Source organism: Anabrus simplex, chromosome 2 (assembly GCF_040414725.1).
Source record: "Anabrus simplex isolate iqAnaSimp1 chromosome 2, ASM4041472v1, whole genome shotgun sequence".
NCBI lineage: Eukaryota > Metazoa > Arthropoda > Insecta > Orthoptera > Tettigoniidae > Anabrus > Anabrus simplex.
In genome coordinates, this window is record NC_090266.1 from 698,207,886 (window position 1) to 698,233,156 (window position 25,271).

A 25,271-nucleotide genomic window follows, 5' to 3' on the forward strand; every position below is an offset into this window, starting at 1 on the left:
TGTAGCAAGTCAAAAAAATCAAAATTTTGTTTATTTCATGGAGAAAGTAATAAACGCTCATGCCAATGGATGGAAAAGTTAGCAAGGTAGCAATAAAGTAAATTAGTTTCTACAATTGATGCAAGATGGACATGTGTTAAAACCATGAGGTTTGCCATAAAGGAGGTAGCAAGTCAGCCCATGCCTCAGGTGGAATTATGCATAATCTTTGCCATTACTAGGGACCTGAAAAATTAGTATCTATTTGTTTCAAAATTAACATCTATTTTTTCCAAAATTAGCATCTATTTTTCCAAAATTAGCATCTATTTACAAAGTTAAAATAATTGCATGGTATTATTAATTTTAACGATTCCAAGTTTACGAAGTGCAATTATTGACCTTGGTTCACACACAATACAAAATCATTGTTCAAACAAAAGCATCGTCAGTACTTCGGCATTGATTTTTTTTCAAATTGCACCGTCTGTCTGCATCAAACTTCTACGGTCAAGTCAGGAATCTCCTCTGGGACTGCAAAATACCACAGAAAGCGAAAACAATCATGTACCACACTTACTTCGTACCAATCCTCACGTACGGTTAAGAGACATGTACCCTACTAAACAAAGACTTCGGTAGAATCCAAGCAACTGAAATGAGATTCATTAGAACCATGAACCAAACAACCCGAAAGGACAAGATCAGAAATGAAGTGAATAGGAAAGTAGCTGGTATTGAGGTTCCTATTATCAGTGTCATAAAGAAACGCAGACTTCAGTGGTATGGGTATATAATGAGAATGAACAGGGAAAGACTGCCAGAAAATATTTCGACCTTAATCTCATAGGAAGAAGACCACAGGGAAGACCAAGAAAACGTTGGATAGAGACTGTAAGATCAGATGTGGAGGAGAGAGGATACAAATGGGAGGATGTACTGGATAAGAAGATTTATGAAGACAGAAGGAGATGGCGAGCGCTTGTACACCACAACCGGGAAACTGGAGTTGGGAAATGATGATGATGATGACCATCTGTCTGTAACCACTGTGTTGTAATAAGACAACACACACTCGCTACCTACATTGTTCGTTGGGGTCCACAACAACTGAAGACATTATTTAGCAAATATGCTGAACTCTGTCCGAACTGCAATTAATGCAAGCATGACATCACATTTTTCACTTTCTTTCATCTGGGTTTGAATTGCATGTTTCAGAGAACAGTAACCAGACCAGATATAGTTTCGTGAGGATCTGTTACTCCAAACAATTTCTTAAGCTCATCTAATTTATCAGTGTTATTCAAAATGATATATTTTGGATATAAAGCTTAAGAAATTGACACAAAATGCTTATGGTTGTGGTCTTTAGTTTTCAATGTGGCTAGCTTGCCCTGTGAAGAATGAGCAGCTTTGACAAATGTGTCTCTACATGCAGCCTACTGTAGAGAAGTGAGCTTAATCAAAGCATCATTAGTTGCTGCAGAAAAATTCCCCTCACAAATGAAGGTAAAACTGGCATCAAGGTTATGCAGTTTGGGGTAAAGGAGATGAGAGTTAGGATACAGAGACCCTTCAAGTTCCGTAAGGAGGTCAACAAATCCAACTGCATGATCTGTGACAAGAACCATGTGGGAGTGAAGCCTATTCACTTCTCAGTCACTCAGATCAGTCAGGTACTTAATGCCACAGTTGTTGATGTCTTTCATGTCAGACATCTTGAAAAATGTAACAACATCAGTAAAGTAAGCACTCAAGTAGAAGACAGCCCGAAACCAGCTATGCCATTGGGTTATGAAAGGTGAGGAATAAGCTTTGCTTCCTTTGAAGCACCATACTTTGATGTTAAGAATTGCAAATAATTATATTTTTGCTTTCTTGTGTTCAAAAATGCAGGCTTCACCATCGCAACCACATGATTTAAATCTGTCATCACTGCGACCCAACTATTAACAACCAAGCTGATCTTATGTGCCCAGCACTGTACATGCATTAAATGATCCCCTAAGACCACACTTAATGTTTCATAACACCAGGTCATGTATGGGGCACTGTCACTAACAAACACTTTAACTGCATCATATGGTACACTATAACTGCACAGAACTTCTAAAATAGCACGAGAGCAATTTGTAGCATTTCCTGCATCAAGATAGTTCACAGAAACAACGTGCAGCTCTCTTTTCGATCCGGCTGGGACTTGGAATATGATGATAAAAACACAACAGCCCATTCTATCTGTAGTTTCATCACACAGTATGTTGATGTTCTTCCCCACTAGAGTCTCTGCTGTTCTTTCCTGGTAGTCAGATGCAACTTCTAGAAAGGAAGAAAGACCTCAAATTATAAAAAAATAATTTAAAATTACTGGATCGGTTGGGTTCGGGTAAGATAGTTTGATATGGAAATCGCACTCAAATTCGGAATCCTTCAATTTTGCGCGTGGTTTCGATGTCGTAATACCTAAACCGTACCCGATTATTGAAATCGAAACTTACCCGGTAAATATACATCATGTAGAGTTCTCACACATGGCAGCTCTTCATTTGAAAACTCAGAAAGCTCTTAGCTTTCCAGCTTTTCCAAGGGTATATTTGCTTTGGCAAATAGTTCAACTGTGCGTTTTGAGAAGTTATCTCTGGAAATTTTTCGTCGTTTACATCTAACTGTGTAAGCACAGAAGACTGCTTTCCAAGAGACGTACTAGCAGCAGGGGTTGAACTTTCGTTATCGCGTCGCTTACCCACGTGTTTTTTGGATTTAACATGTTTCACAATGCTATCTTTTTTTTCCCACCCAACTCGGCAAATACAATACTTGCAAAACACTGGTGCTGAATCTGTGGCATATAAACCATCCTTTGCATATTGCTTAGCCCTTTCATGCGCAGTTTTTGTCATGCGCCCCATAACCTAAATGATTGCTCGACTTTCCACTCTTCACTAGTTTCAATTTTGAACAACAGGAAAACAACGCTGCGTCTATCTCGTTATTTCCGTGACACTCGATTTACATTTTGATAATAATCGATACAGATCTTATTCCCCTTGCTATTCCCATTGTAAATATCGATTAAAGTCAGCAGGCAGCAATCGATCGGCTACTTTTCTTCATCGATCGGAACGGTCAAAAGATTTATGCATCATACTTTGAGTATTTCTGACGATTTTGCCGAAATATGTTGTTTTCGCCAGTAAAATAGCACATTTTTGCAGAATTCACACCAAAATCGCATATTCATACTAATTTTGCAATTTGGGTCACAATTCACATTTTGTCGCACTTCTATTTATGCGTAAAAATGATTTTATTTCACATTAGAATTACCCTAGGCTTGGATTCAGTACAAGATTCAAAAATTCGCATTTATCGCAAATGTGATTTTTTCAGGTCCCTAGCCATTACTTAATAGTCAACTGTATGTAAACCTTGTTTATAGATACCATACTTCGTCACAGTGATATTTCAGTCACCAGAATGCCTCCGAAACCTATTCCATTGAAAATCGTAAGTCGTTATTGCCAATATCTTGACATGACTTTCATACTAGTTCTTTGTTTTCATAAATAGGTATTATGTTTTATTTTGTTATTTTCTTTGTGTAGGCTTTGTTTTTTCCTTTGGGTTGATAAACACTGTGAAGATTAAGCTGTGAAAATGATCAGAGAGGCTAAACATTTTTGATCATTTTATGCAATCATGAAGACGCCTTGAGATTTTTGTGACTTTGCCATGGAAAGCAATAGGTATTTAAATACCGAACCCCTTAAGATTAGCGCTGTGAACTGGATAAGGATTTCAAGAGCTGAACTTCCATCGGTCAAGACAAGGCAACCATTCAACAAGTTAGAAGCTTGAAAGCAGAACAACATCTTCAAAAGCGGGTGGTCCTTTCAGTCGGTGAACAACATACAGTCCTTACAACCATGTGGAAAGAGACCAACCATCAGTGAACTGAAAAAAAGGACTTACTGGCCATGCTGGATTTGTTGGATGAAAAATATCATGTGTTTTACTGCAAAATTCATGCTTGAAACAATAATAATGTTATTGGCTTTATGTCCCACTAACTATTTTTATGGTTTTTGGAGATGCCAAGGTGCCGGAATTTCGTCCCACAGGAGTTCTTTTACGTACCAGTAAATCTACCGACACGAAGCTGACATATTTCAGCACCTTCAAATATCATCGGACTGAGCCAGGATCAAACCTGCCAAGTTGGGGTCAGAAGGCCAGCACCTCAACCATCTGAGCCACTCAGCTCAGCATGCTTGAAACATATACGTCAACTAACAAGCTGATTAGACAGTGTCTTTTCATTACATGTTTTATTGCACAATGTGTGCCTGAAATATAATTAGCATAAATTTGTGTGTTAAACTGATAAATACCGAGCTCGATAGCCGCAGCCGCTTAAGTACAGCCAGTATCCAGTATTCGGGAGATAGTAGGTTCGAACCCCACTGTCGGCAGCCCTGAAAATGGTTTTCCGTGGTTTCCCATTTTCACACCAGGCTGTACCTTAATTAAGGCCACGGCTGCATCCTTCCCACTCCTAGCCCTTTCCTGTCCCATCGTCGCTGTAAGACCTATCTGTGTCGATGCGACGTTAAACAACTAGCAAAAAAAAAAAAAAAAACCTGATAAATGGATTGCTCCTTGATTTTACATGATTTTTGTAGAGTAACATCTGTTTCAGAATGCTGTCAAAACTGTTCTTTTTTTTGTCTCCAGTAAAATTCACTTTTTATGACTTACTACCTTGCCCATGTCAATGCCTCAATTGTTGTTCAACATACCGTACCTGATTTAGGCCTCTTCAGAAAATATGAACTAAATTTTAGCTCAAAGTACTTTCTGTGCTGAATAGATTTTAAGGTTAAAAGTTTCTCCAAAGTTTTTCAGAAAACATGAATATGAACTGTGTTTTACTCTTTGTGACTGAGCTGCATTACTATATGGAATTTATAAAATAGATAGTCTGTCATATTTATGAACACCATCAGCTGATTTCATCTGCCCTACCAATGCTCACTGAACATCAATCCTACCTTTTGTCAAGTCTGAAAGGTCCAGCTGAAAGGTAACAAAACTGGCAGTGCAGAGTGTAAAGGTAGAATTTCCTGTCATTAAATCACATGATTTGCTTGAGCATATCAATCTACTGTACATCAAGGAAAGAGCTGGAGTTTTCAACATGTTTTTGTGGTTTCACAAACCTTGCCATCACATTCCTCAACAATTCCTTCAAAACTGATTGAGGCGTCTCCGAAGACCTTAAAAAGTAGTTAGTGGGACGTAAAACAAATAACATTATTATTAAAAACTGATTGAAGATTGTCTTATCTAAACGTTCTGTTTCACTAGTCGGAATGTTTGGAAACCAACTCATGAAAAGTACAAGGAAAAAGTAATTGGACTGAATTACAGCTACCTGAGAAATATTGTACTCAATTACAATTACAAAATACCTTTTGAGCAATTAATCAGTAAAATTACAATTACTTTACAGAACACTAGTCTTGAAGGAAATCACAGAATTTTTCTTCTTTTTTTTAAAAGCATAATACAAACTTTGCAAGGAAAAGATACTACTTCAGTTCATGTACGTGTGGGTTTTTTTTAGCTTAGTTACATTAAATGGCTATCATCACTAGGCAAGACCAAACACGATACCTTGAAACTTTCCAAAGTTTGTTCATTTTCCATCATTTTAAATTTAGTTAATTACTTTTAGCATTTCAGATAATTTCCATTTACTTTGCAAGTGAAAGAACTGGTTCTTATTCGTTAAGCCCTGACATCTTTGCAGGAAACTTCATCTTTGTGTTTATTGAAAAGATACCCTACAGGGGCACATGAAGGAATAGGCTACCTGTGCTTAATTTTAACATCGTTCATATAAGAATATCTTTGAAAGTACTAGAGAGATAACAAAGTAATTCATCCAGAACTGGTGAAGTTACTGCTTCTGCTGTAATAGAACGGGAAAAAAATCTTCATGATAATTTCTCTTTCCCTGTTTTTGCCTCCGTACGATGTATATCAATTACTCAAATGTAAGGATTATTAGAAAGTAACGAATTTTATTTCAATAAGTAAGTTACAAATAAAAGTTATATTTTGTTAAAAATTAATGATTACAAGTAAAAGTTACTTCTGCGATCATTAAAACAGACTTAAAGAAAAGACACTTTTCCTCCAACTTCGAAGTGTCCACCAAAGCGAAGGTAGAATACCCTGTCATCAGATCAGAATCATCCTTTTGATTTGCTAGAGTATGAAAATCTACATCCAGGAGAGAGCTGGAGTTTTTAACATGTTTTTGTGATTTCATAAACCTAACCATCACATTCCTCAACAGGTCCTCCTAAGTAGATGTGCGACACACTTGACTGAATTCTCAAAGATAAGCATAACACTGGAGTGATAAAGGCAAAATTCTTCAAGTAAATTTAATGAAAGAAACACCAACAGTAGTTCTTCACGTGATTAAGCCCAGCCTGCAGTGTCACCAGTAGTTCCAATTGTTTTAGGAGAAATTGAGGAGTGTGATGAAATCTTTTCACATGCACAAGATATCTATTATTACTGATATTAGTTTTATGTCGCACCAACACGTATAGGTCTTCTGGGGACGATGGGATAGGAAAGGCCTGGGAATGGAAAGGAAGCGGCCATGGCCTTAATTAAGGTACAGCCCCAGCATTTGCCTGGTGTGAAAATGGCAAACCATCTTCAGAGCTGCCGACAGTGGGTTTTGAACCCACTATCTCCCGGATACAAGCTCACTGCTGCGCACCTCTAACCACACGACCAACTTGCCCGGTCACAAGATATCTGAACATTAACTGTGCTTTGACATTTTGTAAGTCTTCAACATTCCCACCTGAGAATCCTTGCCCAGAATTTCACTCCTGAATAAACTAACCAGGGCATCCACTCCTGCAAAATCCTCTCTTAATATCCTCTCAACGATAACCATTAAGTAGGCGAATGTTTCAGAATTTTTCTCACCTCTGTGTTGTACAAGTGTTCAAATTCTGTGAATTTTCCTTTCCTCTTTGTACTCCTTTCCCGATAATAAAATATATCAGTTACAACTTCCTCCACATTCACAGGTAAACATGCCGCCCCATTGTCTGTAGCAAGATTAATTAAAGGACAATAACAGTCCACAATGACTAAATCACTATCCTGTTTCAAACATCCTGCCATACCATTTTTTAATCTTACCAATACTGGAGCACCAAGAGCAAGGAAGTACTTTAATGTAGTATAGTATTTATTCATCTGTAACAACTAATGCATATATACAAAGTACATTTTGATACTGGACACATCTTAAAGCTATATAATATAAAACAAATAAATTGCAAATTACATTTCATATTCTAATCTTCCCCAATTACAGTATTTACTAAACTTAATCTATGAACTATTTAGATATTCCTCCACAGAATAAAAACAATGGTATTCCACATACCGGTATGCCTTTATGAGCTTTCGATTTTGTTTTGTTTTTTATTATTTTGAGGAGCAAATTTGATGTCCTATATTAGTTTATTGTATAATTTGATCCCTATAAGATTTTTTTTTTTTTTTTTTTTTTGCGTTGCACTGACACAGATACGTCTTACGGCGACGATGGGATAGGAAAGGCCTACGAATTGGAAGGAAGCAGCTGTGGCCTTAATTAAGGTACAGCCCCGGCATTTGCCTGGTGTGAAAATGGGAAACCACGGAAAACCATCTTCAGGGCTGCCAACAGTGGGGTTCGAACCTACTATCTCCCGAATACTGGATACTGGCCGCACTTACGCGACTGCAGCTATCAAGGTCGGTGTATAAGAAATGTTTCTTTTTTTATGTACAGTATACTTGTATTTGTATGTAAGATATGTTTTATTTGTGTCTTGTGTTATAGTCATGAATACAAACTATTTTTAGAGAACTGTCTTTATTAATTAAATTCTCTTTTTTAAAACAGAATATAGTACTTTCAAAGATATACATACAGGGTAATGGGAGAATGTTTAGAGTCTTGAATAGAGGTCTGCAAGATTTTCTAGTTTTAATATTCTACATTAATCAAACTGCTCTCTTTTGAATCCTGAAAGTACTTAAAACTTAAAACATCTGGCAACATACCCCAGAATATTACTCCATATTTGAAGCATGTGTGGAAATAAGCAAAGTATGCTTGCTTGTTCAAGATTTCAAAATACGTAAAAATAAAAAAGAAATTACTGTGCTCAGTTTTGAATTTAAATACTGTATATCCTTATTAGATTTGGTATCATGCTGAACCCATAGCCCTAAAAATTTGTTTCTACATTATTTTATATTTGATGGTCATTTAAAATCATATTTAGAGTTGCAGGATTCTTGTTCATAGTGGTATGGAAATAAAGAGATACTGTTTTTTCTATAATTTTATTATTAGGTGATTGTTTTGAGACCATTCAGATAATTGTTCTGTAACAGAATCAGCAGTGTGCTGCAGAGCATCATTTCCACCATTTCGTAAAATAGTGGACCATCTGCAAAAAGAATCTTCTCGTATGAATCAATATTCTACATTATATCATTGATACAGTAAAGAAAAAGATGACGACCTAGTACTGACTCCTGCAGTATTCCAAATTTAATAGTACCCTCTTCAAATAACTGTTTCCACCATCATTGTATTTTAAATTAAAAATTTGTTTCTGCCTATGTAGATCTGCTTCAATCCATGCAGAATTCTGGTAAAACTAAGAGCAAAAGATTGGCAATGTTAGTTTCAGTCGCATCCCTTTATAAACTAGACAGACAGAGCAGTCACCTCTTAATTTCATTGAGTTCAGACCTGAAATATTTACAGCAATTGGATATGCTACCATCAGTAGCAACAGAAAATGCAATCACCTGCTAATGTGATACAATTTTCACCCTTTTTTTCCCTTCACATTTCTCTGATGATAGCAGTCGTTTTCGTTATGGCACACCCATTTCATTTTGCAAATACCTAATGGGGTAATATTTTGCAAAACCAAGTACTCGCGTAGTCAGCACAGTTTACAGGCAGCTTATCCTCTACAAGGGACAAGGGTAAGGAGAAGGTGGTAATCGTCCACATTGGTACCAATAGCATAAGGCAAGCAGGAATAGGTACTGACATAGTTAGGGATGTGTGGAATCAGGTTACAGCAGCACAGAAGTTTCAGGAAGCAGAGGTTGTTATCACTGGGATACTCTGTAGGAAGAATACTGACTGGAGGTAATTGTGGATTTAAATGAGACTATGGAATGTGTACGTGGGAAACTGGGTGTGATATATATATACGTTCAGCTTGTCTATCCTGCAGTTGAGGTCACCCGCGATTATCACTTCTTCCGCAGTATTTACTTTCCCTATTGCATTAAGTACTGATTCTATTACATCTTCTATTGAATTATCTGGTGCGATATATATTCCTATTAATGTTAGGTCAGTGGTTTTAACTATGATTGTGTTTTCACTTTTCTGGATTTCATGTACTCTTCCGACAGTTGGTTTGAGGAAGCATGAGACTCCTCCAGCCGGTCTACCTCCTGTTGGCGTTGCAAATGTGTGGTATCCATAGAATTTTGGTAGGTCTGTTGGTTCTAAAAGAAAAGTTTCCGTAGCTATGATGACATCGAAATGTTCCATTGTCTTTGGGGGTATTAATAGTAAGGCGTTTTTTAGTCCTTCAATGTTCCAGAGAAGAATCTTGATTATTTTATTATTCGAGGGACACTCCAATGTTGCGTCTTTGGCCTCGAAAAGAAAATCTTCTAACTACAATACCTTTAGGCCAGAAATCAGGTTTCTCTGTTGTTTGTAGAAATTCAAAAGGAATTCCCAATTTGCAGGCTTTCATGGGCCCAACTGTATTAAGCATTTCACAGGCTTTTATCTCTGTAATGCCATTTCTTAATAAATCGTTTTTGATGTTATCTTCTGTGGTTCCTTCTTTTATCTTTCCCACATATAGCCATGCTGTTTTGGCTGCCGGTTGTAGTTCTTCGTTGCTTTGTTTCGTCCCGATGATGGTCCTACGATGCTGTTTCGATTTCTTCACCACTGTGTTCCAGGGTGTTTTTTCATCGGGTCCTGTGTCTTCGGTCAGTGTTGGTAGGGTAGATTCATTTAGATCACTCGTTTTCTCCTTGTCTCCAAAGTCAGTATACGAGCAAGCTAGAGGTCTATAGTTCAGGACTTGTGCTGTTCCATCCACGCACTTTTCTTTGGAATTTTCTTCCTGTCCAGTCAAGTTGTCCGTAGGTGGGTTCTTTTTTGAGGCTTTTCCGGGTCTAGTAGTTGAGTTCTTATTTTGGATCGGTATATCTGAAGTTGTACGATCTTTAGAGGAGTCCGTTTTCTGTTTTTCTGGTGGGGTTTGTGGAGTTTGGTTTGATTCTACCTCTGGAGGTGTCTTTGATGTCTGCTCTTTGTTGATTTGATTGTCTTTGCAGGTGAGGTTTTCGACGAATTTCCTCATTTCCTCTCTGACTCCGGCTAAGATTGTTTCCTGTAATGTTTGCATTTCTCTTCTGATATCTTTGAGTTCGCTTCTGCTTCTTTTGAGATATTCTAGTTCTCTTTTACACGGTTTACAAAGCCATAACAATGTGCAGCTAGGTTTCTGGAGAGTAGTATAGTCTCCAGCGCTGATACCGACACAATCTTTGTGAAACCATTTATTACAACTATCGATACAACAAACACCGACATCGCTATCTGTTACTTGTTTGCCGCATGTGCCGCAAGGGGCATTGTTGTTGCCTTTCCCAGTCATGTTTCTTTCATTCCTTCTCTTTGTCTATTATGTAAATATACTCTTTGTTAGCACCGAACAACAATGGCGTTGAGTTCACTCACCAAATGATTACTGACTATATCTTATATAGGCTGGTTATGCCCCAAACAACTCAATAATTCGTTTGCTATAGATTTGTTCACAGTTAGTGAAATATACAAATCATTTTTTATATATAATTCTTTTCTAAAGATGCACTTAAGCTTACTTTATCGTGGAGTTACCCACTACATCTGACAATCACCATTTTCTTATCTAGTAGGCCATGATTTCAATTTTTCAAATTTTAACAGACACTATCGATTGTTCACCCTCTTCACATCAACAATGGCTCAGAATAAAAGGTGGCTTATCGAAGTAGGATACGTAAGGTAATAGTTAACGGTTTCAAAAAAACACAATATTTACACTGCTTTTTCTATAACTAATACTGCTTGAAGTGATTCTTTTTATGCTAATATTAACTATATTAACTATTCCACTTTCATAACACAGCACTCGATATAAATTTAAAAATACATCACTTTGTAATTGCATTGTTGTGATGGCGGTTACACTGCATTTTTAAAGAATACCCTTATAGTGAGTGATACACTGTTTAAGCACAGTTAAAATGCACTGTTATAAATTAACACATAGCCCTTTTCACTCTTAAAACACGCAATATACTTTATAACAAACTTGATATGAACTGGCGATGATTTGACATCGTGCATTTGTCTTCCACGTGAGTGATACACTGTTTAAGCACAGTTAAAATGCACTGTTATTCAATCGTATTACGGGTACCTGTTTTATTTCAATGTGAAATAAATCACATGTTTGCAGAACGATCCTTAGTATTTGGAGCGGAATTGTGCATTGTTGTTTTTCCTTTGCTAGGTCCATCGATAAATTTACAGTGATGACACACAGATAGCAGAAAGCCTTATCGACATTAGGAGAAATTTCAAGTTATTTCATGTTTATAGAACTAAATTATAAGGTTATACGCGATATTTGGGTTGCCTATCTCCAAAAAAATACGGGGCTGGTGAACCACCCAGTATATAAATACTTACCAGATATTGTAATAAGAGTTGAATCATGGCAGAGAAGTGATATAATGGATGCAGAAATTTTCTCACGGAACTGGAGAGTTTACAAGTTATAAATCTCATTTTACAACCGTATTAGATTTCAGAGTAATAAGTTTAATGGACAATGGTAAGTTACCTTCAAACCTCAGTAAACAACCAAGGGACCAATTCACACACGGGATACACCCGATTTAAATTTCACCTACTAGATCAGTAATTCTCCGTTAGGAGACCAATGTCAACACATTACTGCACAAAATAATGTCTGAAACACAACGCGAGGAATCCCATAAAGGCTAATTTACGCCGATCTAGACGACGTTTTATCATCAGCGAACTTCGTTTTTCAACCATCATATGTGATTTCAGCATTCCTCATCATGATTTTTCTTAAAAAACAGCATCATAGTTTATAATAAGAGCTCACCCTGATATGAAAAACTGTTTTCATCATAAACAGTCTAATGCAATCGAGCGTAGATATAATGGACAACGATTTTTAAGAACATCTAATCACTGCATACTATTTTAACATTTTAAGTCATCCATTCCATTTTACATTTTAAGCAATTTTAATGATCAATTTTTGTTTTAATAGACACATATAATCTTATTGATTATTTTTAAAGTGTTAAGTTCATATATTTTTATCAATGTATATTAGACATTCTTTTGTGTATACACCAGGATCAGGGCCCTGACCCACCAATGATTTATGTTATCTGTGGCTGATGATGCTCACTAAGATTGAGCGAAACATGTCCAATTTGTAATTAAATGGTTTCATCCTAAATATAAGGATTTTGTGTATTGGAAAGGTGTTTTTTTAAATATAATAATTTATTACTAGAGTGTTTATCACAGAGACAGGACAGGAATACTAGGAGGGGAAGCATTCATTCTGGTGAAAGAAGAATTTATAAGCTACTAAAAAGTAAAAGATGACAAACGTTAAATTCTAGGTGTAAGGCTCATCTCTAAAGATAATAGGCAACCAAATGTTTTAGGAATGTACAGACCCAGAAAGAGTGACACAGACGCTGATTCAAAATTATTGTTAAGGTAATCAACTATGTGGGATACGATACAGAACAGAACATGATTGTAGCAGGTGATCTCAATTTATCAAATGTCAACTGAGAAGGTAATGCGAACAACAGGAAGCATGACCAACAAATGGCAAATAGATTAATCTGGGAAAGACAGCTGAATCAGAAAGTGATAAAACCAACTAGAGGGAAGAATATTCTGGACGTGGTGATGATAAAACCAGATGAGCTCTAAAGAGAACCCTAAGTAATAGATGGTATTAGTGACCACAAAGCTGTTTTTGTCATAGCTAAAAATAAATGAGATAGAAAGGAAGGGGGGGGTTTGAATTTCATGTTGTTGGTCCGTATTGAACTGAGAATAACATATGAATAATAACACAGTAAAGGTTTCCACCTATTCAATACTAATATGTATTTACAATATTTTAAATTACATGGAACTAGTTTCGACCCACCTAGGGGTCATCATCGGCAATATTAACGCATAAATAACTTTTGTCGAATCCTAAAACATGTTATTTTAACGGCAAGAATCTTATGGATTTATAATTTATAAAGAGAAGTGTGGTAATGAAATGAAAAATGTTAGTATGGTACAGGAGAGTAATAATTAATAATATATTCCTCGTATATTCCTCGTATAATTATTAATTATTACTCACCTGTACCATACTAACATTTTTCATTTCATTACCACACTTCACTTTATAAATTATAAATCCATAAGATTCTTACCGTTAAAATAACATGTTTTAGGATTCGAGAAAAGTTGTTTATGCGTTAATATGGCTGATGATGACCCCTAGGTGGGTCGAAACTAGTTCCATGTAATTTAAAATATTGTAAATACATATTAGTATTGAATAGGTGGAAACCTTTACTGTGTTATTATTCATATGTTATAGAAAGGAAGCTCGTAAAAGTAGCTCTATTAGGTAGTACCATTTGGCCAATAAGACAGGTATGAGGGAGTTTTAAAAAGGTATGATCAGTGGAAAACGGTAAATAAAAATGTAAACAGACTCTGGGATGGGTTTAAAGCAAATGAGGAATGTGAAAACAGGCATGAACCTTTCAAGGTGGTAAGGAATGGTAAAGATCTGCAATATTATAACAGAGAAGTAGAGAGACTAAAAAGGAGGTGCAGGTTGGAAAGAAATAGAGTTAGAAATGGCTGTGGAAGTAAGGAGAAATTGAAGTAACTTACTAAGAAATAGAATCTAGCGAAGTAGTCAGCTAAGGATAACATGATAGCAAGTATAATGGGCAGTCATACAAATTTTAGTGAAAAAAGTCAGAAAGCTGTTCCAGGAAGGACATTCCAGGAATCATTAATGAACAAGGGAAGTGTGTATTCGAGGATCTACAGAAGCCAGAATGTAAAGATCGTTGGGTACAAGGATAATATCCAGATAGAAGAGGGGACTAATACTAATGAAGTATTGGAATTTACCTATGATAACAAAGACATTTACAATAAGATACAAAAGTTGAAAATTAGAAAAGAACCTGGAATTGATAAGATTTCTGGGAATATACTAACGACAATGAACTGGGATATAGTACCATATCTGAAGTACTTCTTTGATTACTGTTTGCTTGAAGGAACTATACCAAATGAATGGACACTTGCTATAGTAGCCCATGTGTATAAAGGAGAGGGTGATAAACAAGAAGCTGAAAATTACAGGCCAGTCAGTTTGACATGTGTTACATGTAAGCTCTGGAAAAGCATTATTTCTAATCATATTAGGTATGTTTGCCAAATTAATAACTGGTTCAATAAAACACAGTTTTGGTTTAGGAAAGGTTATTCCAATGAAGCTCAACTTGTAGGGATTTCACAAGGTATAGCAGATAACCAAGATTCAGGATGTCAAATGGACAGTGACGTGAATGACCTATCCAAGGCATTTGACAGGGTAGATCAAGGAAGACTACGGCAAAAATGAATGCATTTGGACTACACAAAAGAGTGGTTGAATGGGTGGCTATATTTCTAGAAAACAGAAGTCAGAGTATTAGAGTAAGTAAAGCTTTATCTGATCCTGTAATCATTAAGAGGGAAATTCCTCAATATTATTGGACCTTTATGTTTTCTTTTATATATATATATAAATGATATGAGTAAAAACTGGAATCAGATGTAAGGATTTTTACTGATGATGTTATACTGTATAGAGTATTAAATAAGTTACAAGATTGTGAGCAACTGTAAAATTACATTGATAATGTTGTGGGATGGACAGCAGGCAATTGTATGATGATAAATGGGGGTTAACAGTGAGGTTGTGAGTTTCACTAATAGGAAAAGTCCTCTCAGTTTTAATTACTGCATCGATGAGGTGGAAGTTCCTTATGGGGATCACTGTAAGTACCTAGGTGTTATTGTAAGGAAAAATCTTCATTGAGGTAATCACATGAACAGTATTGTAAATAAAGAGTACAGATCTCTGCACATGTTTACGAGGATATTTAGGTGTTGTAGTCAGGATGTAAAGAGCCTCCATGTCTCAGACGGCAGCTCGTCGGCCTCTCACCGCTGGGTTCCGTGGTTCAAATCCCGGTCACTCTATGCAAGATTTGTGCTGGACAAAGCGGAGGCAGGACAGGTTTTTCACCGGGTACTCCAGTTTTCCCTGCCATAATTCATTCCAGCAACACTCTCCAATATTATTTCATTTCATCTGTCATTCATTAATCATTGCCCCATAGGAGTGCGACAGGCTTCAGCAGCTGGCACAATTCCTATCCTCGCCGCTAGATGGGGCTTCATTCATTCCATTCCTCACCCAGTAGAATGACTGGAAAGAGGCTGTGGATTTTCAATCAGTAAGGATGTAACGGAGAGGGCATATAAGTCTCTGGTAAGACCCCAACAAGGGTATGTTCCAGTGTATGGGACCTTCACCAGGATTACTTGAGTCAAGAACTGGAAAAAATCCAAAAGAAAAGCAGTTCGATTTGTTCTTGGTGATTTCCGACAAAAGAGTAGCGGTACGAAAATGTTGCAAAGTTTGGGCTGGGAAGACTTAGGAGAAAGGAGACAAGCTGCTCGACTAAGTGGTATGTAATACCAATATAGTTTGGTGTGTAATTGGACACTATAAATTTTCCAGCTGACTCATTTCTGGTTGCCAGCGTTTCGCCTATTGTGCTAAGTTGGGCTCATCCTTTCGTAAATAGCACACCTACCAAGACGCATGGCTAGTGCATACCGTGGAGGCCACCGCGTAGACTACTTGGAGCCACCGGCAGTGCCAATGCACTATGAGAGACTTTGTCTTATTTTCAAAAATAGCCCATGGATACTTCAGCGACCTAACTTGTTTGGGTCTAAAATACAATTACGCAACTTAGACATCTAGGTTGAATTACGACGTAAAGCAACGTTTTCACATGAGCTGGTCAAAAACCACACACAAACTTTCCACATCTTGATGCTAATTCAATTAGACCACATCATGAACATAATATTAAGATCAAATTTAAGTGAAATTAGCACAAATTTGTAATGCTTTTCCACATCATTTCACATGTAAAATACATGTACAGTATTTGTAATTGTATGCATTCTGCATTTATTCTCAATATTTGTATATAAATTTTAAACTGCTTCAGCATCGCATAAGATTTTAGACTATCACTATTGTCATTTATTACACATATGACAGCCATTGTTTAAGTGAAAATTCACAAGCATGTTCACCAGTGCAACATATTTTTAATCAATTTGATATTTTGTTAATGATAAGATATTGTAAAAAAATTTAATGTATTCACTCATGCAACGTGTTTTACAATTTTCCAACCAGACGTCTGGTAGAACTTTGAGGTATTGATATGACTGATGGTGGCCCATAAAAGGGACGAAACATGTCTCAACTATTTTAATGATGTTTAACTAATACGTTAACATCTTGCACTGTATTGAATAGGTTGAAGTTAAAATAAATTTCTTATATTTATTATTATCATATCACCATGTAACACACTTGTAATAGCTCTGTAAATATATTCCTCTGTCCATTTTCGGCCTGTCCCCTTCCGCTTGCACATCCATACTATCTGCTAAGTATCATGAATACAATAATAATCTGCTATCTGAAATAGTTAGGTTGCAATATTGTAAAAAATAGAAGTGATGGCTGGGCAGAATAGCCCCCATATGCCTGGGTGGAGTAGCCCCAACTAATGAAAATCAGAAGCACATGCCTTGTGAGAGCTGTGAGAAAGGAAACGCAGTAGCTGCTATTCCGAGAAGTAACTTAACTTTCAGCCTACCAGGCAGCACAGTTCTGGGAGAAATAACAACTACTGTGAATGCTATGCCTGAAGTTGCAAGCAAAAAAGTTATTTATGAAGATAAGTTTTGTAATACAAACTTTATACCTTACTGTATTCTTCCTTTGTTTTCCCAACACTCAAAGGATAAGTCTCAAACAAATGATAGATCTAGTAGCACGGAGACTAATGATCACACTGAACACAAAGGGAGGTGTCACGTGCAGGTGGCTGCTCAGTACGGATTCTGTTTATTTCAAGTGGGAAAGACCTGCAGGCAGAATAGCCCTGCCCTTCCCTATAAAGACTGAAGATCTCTAAATATGGGTCCTCAATAAGTGCTGAATTCTGCCGCCCTAGTGAAGCTGGGAAGCAGAAATGAGCTTGTCGGAGGCTGAGAAGAAATGGGTGTAGAAGAACTGAATTTGATGAGGGGAGAGCCAATCTACTTGAAAACGGCAATGTATGAAAATGTGGAGATTTTCCTTGTCCTTTGTTCACCTCCTTGTACACTAAATTTAATTGTGAATATCCTATAATGTGTTCCTTTTGTGCTCCAATCTGTCTATATATGACTTAATTATTACATATGTGTATATTTTGTTATGTGTTCCAGTTTGTTAGGGATGTGGCTACTAGCACTGGTGTGGTGAATTTTTATGCTATGTTCATGTCTTCATGTTTGTGTCCTGTGTCTAGAAAGTGGTTGATAAATGCAAACATACTGACACTCCATACTTCATATAAAAAATTTCACGCAATACAAACTTATTTTACTAACTCATACAGTATATGAATATATACCAAAATATTAGGTTTTCAGTACTTCTGTATTGTTTACAAAAGCTAAAATATATGTAGTATGAAATAGTGGTCACATTATAAACATGCATGCTATTAATGTCATCTTTTATTAGCATAACTGAGGAACCTGCCTGATTTTTGTTCAGATCTACTCATTTAGTCGTGTTGTGGACAGCCAATGTAACAAAGTAAGGCATGCAGCAATGTTCTGATGTTTTAATTGATCACCTTACCAAGTTTCATTGCAACCAATGCTTTCGATAGACTACATTCCATTTAAAACTACAGCAAAAATATGCTATTTTTTAAGTATGTAAATATTGCACTCATGGGCAACTGAATTAGAGATAGCTGCTGAAGTGGGGAAATGGTGCTGTACAACATGGCCCGCTCATATGTAATAGGAGAAAGTGGTACCTAACTGCATGGACGTCAGACCTCGTCCGGGCTGTATGAGTAACAGTTCATTACAGGATGGGTAAGACATGAAACCTCAACGCATTGGATCATGCCCAGATCGGCAGCGCCAAACACATGGGCCATTTCATCTCTGAAGTTGTGCATGCACTGGACTTTCCAAGGTCCACCATATTAAGAGAGTACCATGAGTACGTGGATTTGGAAAAAATCACTGGCTCCAGGGTCAACTGTTGTGGTGTATAACGTGTCGATGACAGGGGTCACTGGTGGCTAGCACAGATTGTAAGAGCGGATAGATGGGCTACAGCACAGCACAGCACATCACTGGTCAATTCAATGCTGGACAATGATGACATGTGAGTAGCCATAACATCCAGAACCATCTCCTCACCATGGGATACAGAAGCATGTGTCCTATAAGGGGACCTCTACTCAACACTCATCACAAGGCACAATGACTGACATGGACAAAGAAACACCGTCAAAGGACACTTGAAGAATTGAAAAAGGTCGCCTGTACGTGTGAGTCAAGGCAGCAGTTGGCACATGTCAATGGCCAGGTCGAGTGTGTCGTCAACCAAATGAGGTAATGGACCCGTGGTGGTGGTGGTGGTGGTGGTGGTGGTGGTGGTGGTGGTGGTGGCGGTGGCGGAGGTATCCTTGTATGGGACTGTTCATGTGGGATGAAATGGGACTACTACTAATACATCTGACGTTCTACAGATGTTGTGAGGGAACTGAAAATGAAACCATCCGGAAAGGAGATTTTGAGCCACAGTCTGATGGCAAATTTCTGGGCTCTGTAAGTCAGCTAGATCAGGCTAAAATTTGTGTTTATATTCCCAGAGTTTAAAGTCAAGGCCTGTATCCCTAACTCTTTGAGAAAAGGATCATTCTGTTTGACACAGGGAAAAATCCACCAGACATAGGATTGCTGGTAGGTGCTGACATTACAGGGTCCCTTTTAACTGGGTCATTTGTTCGTTTGGATGATACTCTGGTAGCTACTCAAACTAGATTAAGCTGGACAATTCAGGGACCAGGAAAGTTCAAATAATTTGCTGACCACATTAACTTACAACTTGGAATTGTCAGATTTAGGGAAGTTAGAGGTTATTGGTATAAAAGAATCAAAACCTGTGAAAAAAGACAGGGGATATGGATGCTGACACACTGTTGTGTTTCAACAGACTGTGAAGGTCAACAAAGAAGCTATGGGGTATGCTAGCCATGGAAAGATGATTATCAGAACTCTTGGATAATAGAACGTTTGCAGAAAAGAGAATTAAAAGTATGGAAGAACGTCTCCTTGCTTGTGGGCAGTTAGAAAAATATCATGCAGTGTTTCAAGACTGACAATCTGGCATTATAGAAACAGTTCCTGAACATGAAGCTGGAGGGCGCTATTAGCCACATCGGACTGTCATCAAGGCTTCTAGTCAGACTACAAAAATACGTTCAGTTTATGACGTGTCAGTCAAAGACTCCAAAGAAAATTCATTCGATGACTACATCAAGAAGGGACCAAACTTAACTGAGCTAGTTCCAAAGATGAATACCTACAACCTGTTTTCCAGTCAATGACCAGGTCAAGGATGGGATGAATGAAGCCCCCAACTTGCAACGAGGATAGGAACTGCGCGGGCTGCCGAGGCCTGTCGCACTCCTGTGGGCAAATATTAATGACTGATAGATGAAATTAAATGACAGTGGAGAGTGTTTATGGAATGAAAGATGACAAGGAAAACCAGAGCACCCAGAGAAAATCCTTTCCCGCCTCCACTTTGTTCAGCACAAATCTCACATGGAGTGACCAGGATTTGAACCATGGTATCCAGCGGTGAGAGGCCAGAGCGCTGCCGCCTGAGCCACGGAGGCTACATTTTAAAATGAATACCTACAACCTGTTTTCCAGTCAATGACCGGGTCAGGGATGGGAAGAATGAAGCCCCCAACTTGCAGCGAGTTCCAAAGATATTAATCCATTTTAGGAAGCATGCCATTGATATAACTGCCGATATCAAGAAGGCATTCTTGCAAAAATTAAGCCTGTCACTGAAGGACAGAGACTTCCTAAAATTCCCACAGTGGAGTGGGGTAGATATGCAGGAAATTATCACTTTCGGACGTTGTCGTGTAGTATTTGATGTGCCGTAAAGTCCTTTCCTGTTGGGAACTACCATAACCCAATATCTCACTTCTCGAGCTAATGGTACGAGCGGGGGAAGAGCTGAGAGCAGCCGACTTCTAATAGTTTGTGCTATAAAGACTTGATGATGATATGCGTAGTTAAGGCGCAACAAAAGCAACAGCAACGTACCTGGCTGAGTATATTATGTTTATGCAATACAATCATACAGATCGTTTGTTGTTCATTGTTTATGCTGTATTCTTAAACAAGCTTTTGTGTTGGTCCACAGTCTATAAGTACAAGTAGTAGTTAAAGGAGTATTTTGTTATCACGTGTCAAAATAATTCATTTTAATAATAATAATAATAATAATAATAATAATAATAATAATAATAATAATAATAATAATAATAATAATGTTTCTTGTTTTTACATTCTACTAACTTACTTTTATGGTTTTTGTAGACATCAAGGTGCCAGAATTTTGTCCTGCAGGAGTTCATTTATGTACCGGTGAATATACCAATATGGGGCTGATGTATTTGAGCACATTAAAATACCACCGGGCTGAGCCAGGGTCAAACCTGCCAACTTGGGCTCAGAAACCCAGCGCCTTAACCGTCTGAGTCACTCGGCCTGGCTAATTAATTCTGTTTCCTACGCATAACCTAATGAAATGAATATTATTAAATGTAAGGAGTTTGTATACAAAATAATTTATTTTGTTTCCTCACCTTAATCTAATGCACTGAATAGAACGAGACATTAGGCACAATAAAAGATGTTAAATGTTTAAATCTGTTTAAATAAGCATCCCTTCACTAGTTGTAACTGAGAGCTGTGCTAGCAGTTGCTAGGCTGTCAAAGCGTATGCTCCTTACCATATAGCATGGGACACTGAAAACAACACTTTGTTTTATGACGTCAGCAGACTTACATCTCCTGGGGAACCTGCCACATCACAAAGAGAGTCCTATTGTCGATAACCTAGAGGATATTTGGCTCATGGTAGATACCTGTATGAGTACTCTCATTTCAAAGTTGATCCTACAGCAAACTTGGAAATTGAAATGTGGCTGGGATGTTCAGCTGCTATAGATATGACTAAGCAGTTTTGACATGGTTAAAACATTTACATCATCTGAGTAATTGTCAGATTCCTAGAAGAATTTCTATATGGTCCTTTCATGACTGTGAAAAGACTGTACATATATTCAGTGATGCGAGTAAAGTATCATCTGCTGCCTGTGTCTTCCTTTGGATAGAGTTTGCTCAGGTAAATTCGGTTCATTTTGTAGAATGTAAAGGAAGAGTTGCATCCATAAAGCAGGTGATGATTCCTAGGCTGGCCCTATTAGCAGGAGTCATAGCATTCAACTTGAATGTGGCAATAAAAGGGGTTTGGATCATTTAAACTGCAAGACCTACTAATGGAGCGATTCAACAGTTGTGCCACTATGAATGCAAAAGGAAAGGGAATGGAACACATTCGTCAGCAATCAGGTCAGGAGATTAAACTGCAAAACTGTCCTATTGATGGTTATCAGGCCCAAGGCTCTTTGAACACTGCAAATTTTTCTTCCAGAGGCTATAATGTGAAGATTTAAAAAAAGAAAAAGAATACAATAGTGGGGGGGGGAGAGCTGCAATGTTTAAGGAAAGAACAAAGCGAGTGGCCCATGTCAGAAGAACGTACACCAGAGGAAGAAGTAAATGCTGAGTGGAAGGAAACCATAATCTCCAGTTCATCTTGTCAGAAGATCATCATCATCATCATGTGCATACTTTTCAAAGCACTCCGACTTCGTACGAATGATAGGATGGATGTTAAGTTATTTTGCCAAATGTTGCAAGACTGATGCAATATGTGGACCTATGAAGAAACCCAGAAAGGAGAGAGGAAATTACTGAAATCTATCCAAGATGAAAGTTTTGATAATCATCATTATCATCATCATCAACATCATCATCATCATCATCATCAATTCCTCTTTTCCAGTCAATACCGTTTGGGGGCAAGTATGGTTCCTCTCCGTTTTGTTCTGTCTCTCCACTATTCCTCATCCAAAACTTCATTCCATTCCAAGTTATGTTGTCCCCTAAGAGGAACCAATGGCTTCGGATGGATGAGTTCTCTTAGGCGGGGAGGTGGGGTGATGGTCCCCTCAACGTAGGAAATGACAGTGGAACCCATAAAGTAGCATCTGTCCCCAGGTTAGAGGCAGCTGCAGAAGGCATCTGCACTCCATGTTAGGAAAAGCCTAATCACTTGCTGGCAGCAGCTCTAAAATGCCTTTGGAAGTAGCAAACCCATCATAATAACAGCCTAAAAATGAGTGCAAGTTTTGACACTAGAGAGATGAAATTGATTAAAGAAATGCAGAATTTCAAAGCTGAAGAAGAACTAATATAAGCTAAGACAAAACTTCTGTTAGGGGATGAACATAGTGATTTTAAGTGTCCAATATTGTCAAGCAGGCATGTCACAGTGCAAAGATTGGTTTTCCAAAAGCATCATCATTTCCAACATGCAGGACTTCAAACACTACTCTCACACTTATGCAATATGCAAGAGGCTTCCAAGAGAAGCTATTGAACCTCCTCTCATTTCGCTATCCCGCGACTGAGAAAAATATGCTGCTGTTTTTTAGGTTACAGGCATAGACTTAGCTGGTCTCCTATATCTGAATGGGAGTGAAAAGGTTTGGGTGGTGCACTCTGCATCTACATTTGAAACTTGCAAAATCTCTCAGTACATATTACTTTATCATGGCTCACAAACGATTCATTGCTCACAGAGGGAGAATCAACATCATTCATATAGACAATGGAACCATCTGGTATGAACAATGCTTTGAAGAGTGTCGACTGGAATGAGGTAATGTCATTCTCTTCAGTGCAAGTGATAAAATGGTATTTCAACCCATTCATGGCTGCAAGGTTGGGTGGTTGGTGGGAGCATCTTATGAGAATGCTGAAAGAGCTTCTGAGAACAAACTTACTAACATCAACCTATAAGGAGCTAGAGACTGTAATGTGCGACTGTGAAGCCACGATCAATTCCAGGCCTCTCGTTTACGCTGAAGATTGGTCTGAGAAATAGAAGCCTCTGACATCAACTTGCTTCCTGCAGGTATCTCCCAGAGTGAGGTCCCAGACTTCAACATAATAGACAACAGAAGCCTAAACAGAAGAGTGAGGTATCTAAGACATTACAAGCAAACTTATCAGAAATTCCATGACGAATACTTGGCACTGTTGATTCACAGATGACAGAGACATCAAGAGAATCTGAACTTTGGAGATGTGGTGCTAACTGAAACTGATATGAAGAGGCTTATGCAAATCGGTATCCCTTGGAGGTGTCATCAAGCTCAGATATCGTACTGCCCTTGGAGCAGGATACTGGATATCAGTTCAAAGCCTCTACCACTCAGACAGATACTGGATTATTTGACCAAGTCTCAGGTGTTACTACTACCAGGATGGGAAGACAAGTTAGGTTACCCAAGAGACTAGATATGTGAAATTATTGTTGCTGCATTGTTAACCTTGTGACTCAACACCGAACAAGTCCGTCAATTTCAATAAATGCTTGAATCCAGATCATGCACTGAACCATTATTAACTATTATGAAACTAGCAAAGCAGTGTTTGGAACATGGACACAGGTGAAAACCTCTTTCACTGATACAGTATTTAATGACACTAATTTTTAACTAAGCTAACTAAAACTGTAGTTTTTCTAGAAAGGTATGATATTCATTCATCTCCAAAGGCACAAATGAAAAATGAAACTGAGTGAGGTAAACAATACAAAACAGTCTTATGAGACATATCTTCATGCAAAAATCTAATGTTTATACATACTGAACATTAAAACATCATGGTACATAAAGAATATTTTAATACTTACCAGATGGGGTGATGGTTTCCTGTGAACACTGTGGAAGTTGTCTATCTTCACTTCGCCCTAGCCTCAATACATGAAGATGCTGTTTTGACATGCAAGCAATTGTGTCCTCACATAACTGGAGCTTCCACGGTGAAAAACTCAACTCAAGATTCACAGATGATTCTTCAAAATCAATAAATTTTTGACGAGAAATGTCGTGGGTTCTTACTTGAAAGTAATAAATCGTTAGTGTCTTATTTGATGCCAAAAGGAGATTCCCAGTAGTCTGCAATGGAACAATATTCAGAACTTGATGGTATTCCAGAGACAAGTCACAATATACAGTATAGGGTGATTATCTGAACAATGGTCATTGCTTAAGAGTTGACATGTCATTACAACCAAAATATAAACCAGTTTGATTTATTGTAATTTATTCCCTGTCTAGAAAAGATGTTTTATCATAGATTCATGAAAAGAATTGTCCAGAAAATCATTATTATTTATAGGAGCATAAAAGTGAAGAAAAATAGTAGAAATGTAGTAATATGTGGAGCATAAGTGCCTGCTCCTATAAATGTGAATGTAGTTACAGTATATGAGTACCAACGTGGGAGCTCATGACATGTACAGCTAGAGAGAGTTCTCACTAGACTTTTCAGGTCTGTACACTAGATATGTTGTATTTGCTCAAAATTATTGGTCATTGGCATGTGTTTTTCTTATGCCAAATTTGCACATTTGAACTGTATATATACAGTGTAAGATGGAATTTTTTAATTAGCATATTGCATTTAT

The 25,271-nt window shown here is 37.6% G+C and overlaps 1 protein-coding gene across 6 annotated transcripts in view; it reads right to left on the reverse strand.

Annotated features, from left to right (window-relative positions):
* LOC136864377 (BLOC-2 complex member HPS3) overlaps positions 1–25,271 on the reverse strand; it is a 360,759-nt gene that overhangs the window by 266,663 nt on the left and 68,825 nt on the right. For all 6 annotated transcript variants that reach the window (XM_067141299.2, XM_068226258.1, XM_068226259.1 and 3 more), the window contains one exon: positions 24,495–24,759. In XM_067141299.2, coding sequence (XP_066997400.2) covers positions 24,495–24,759 — 265 coding nt within the window. The remainder of the gene's footprint in view (positions 1–24,494; positions 24,760–25,271) is intronic.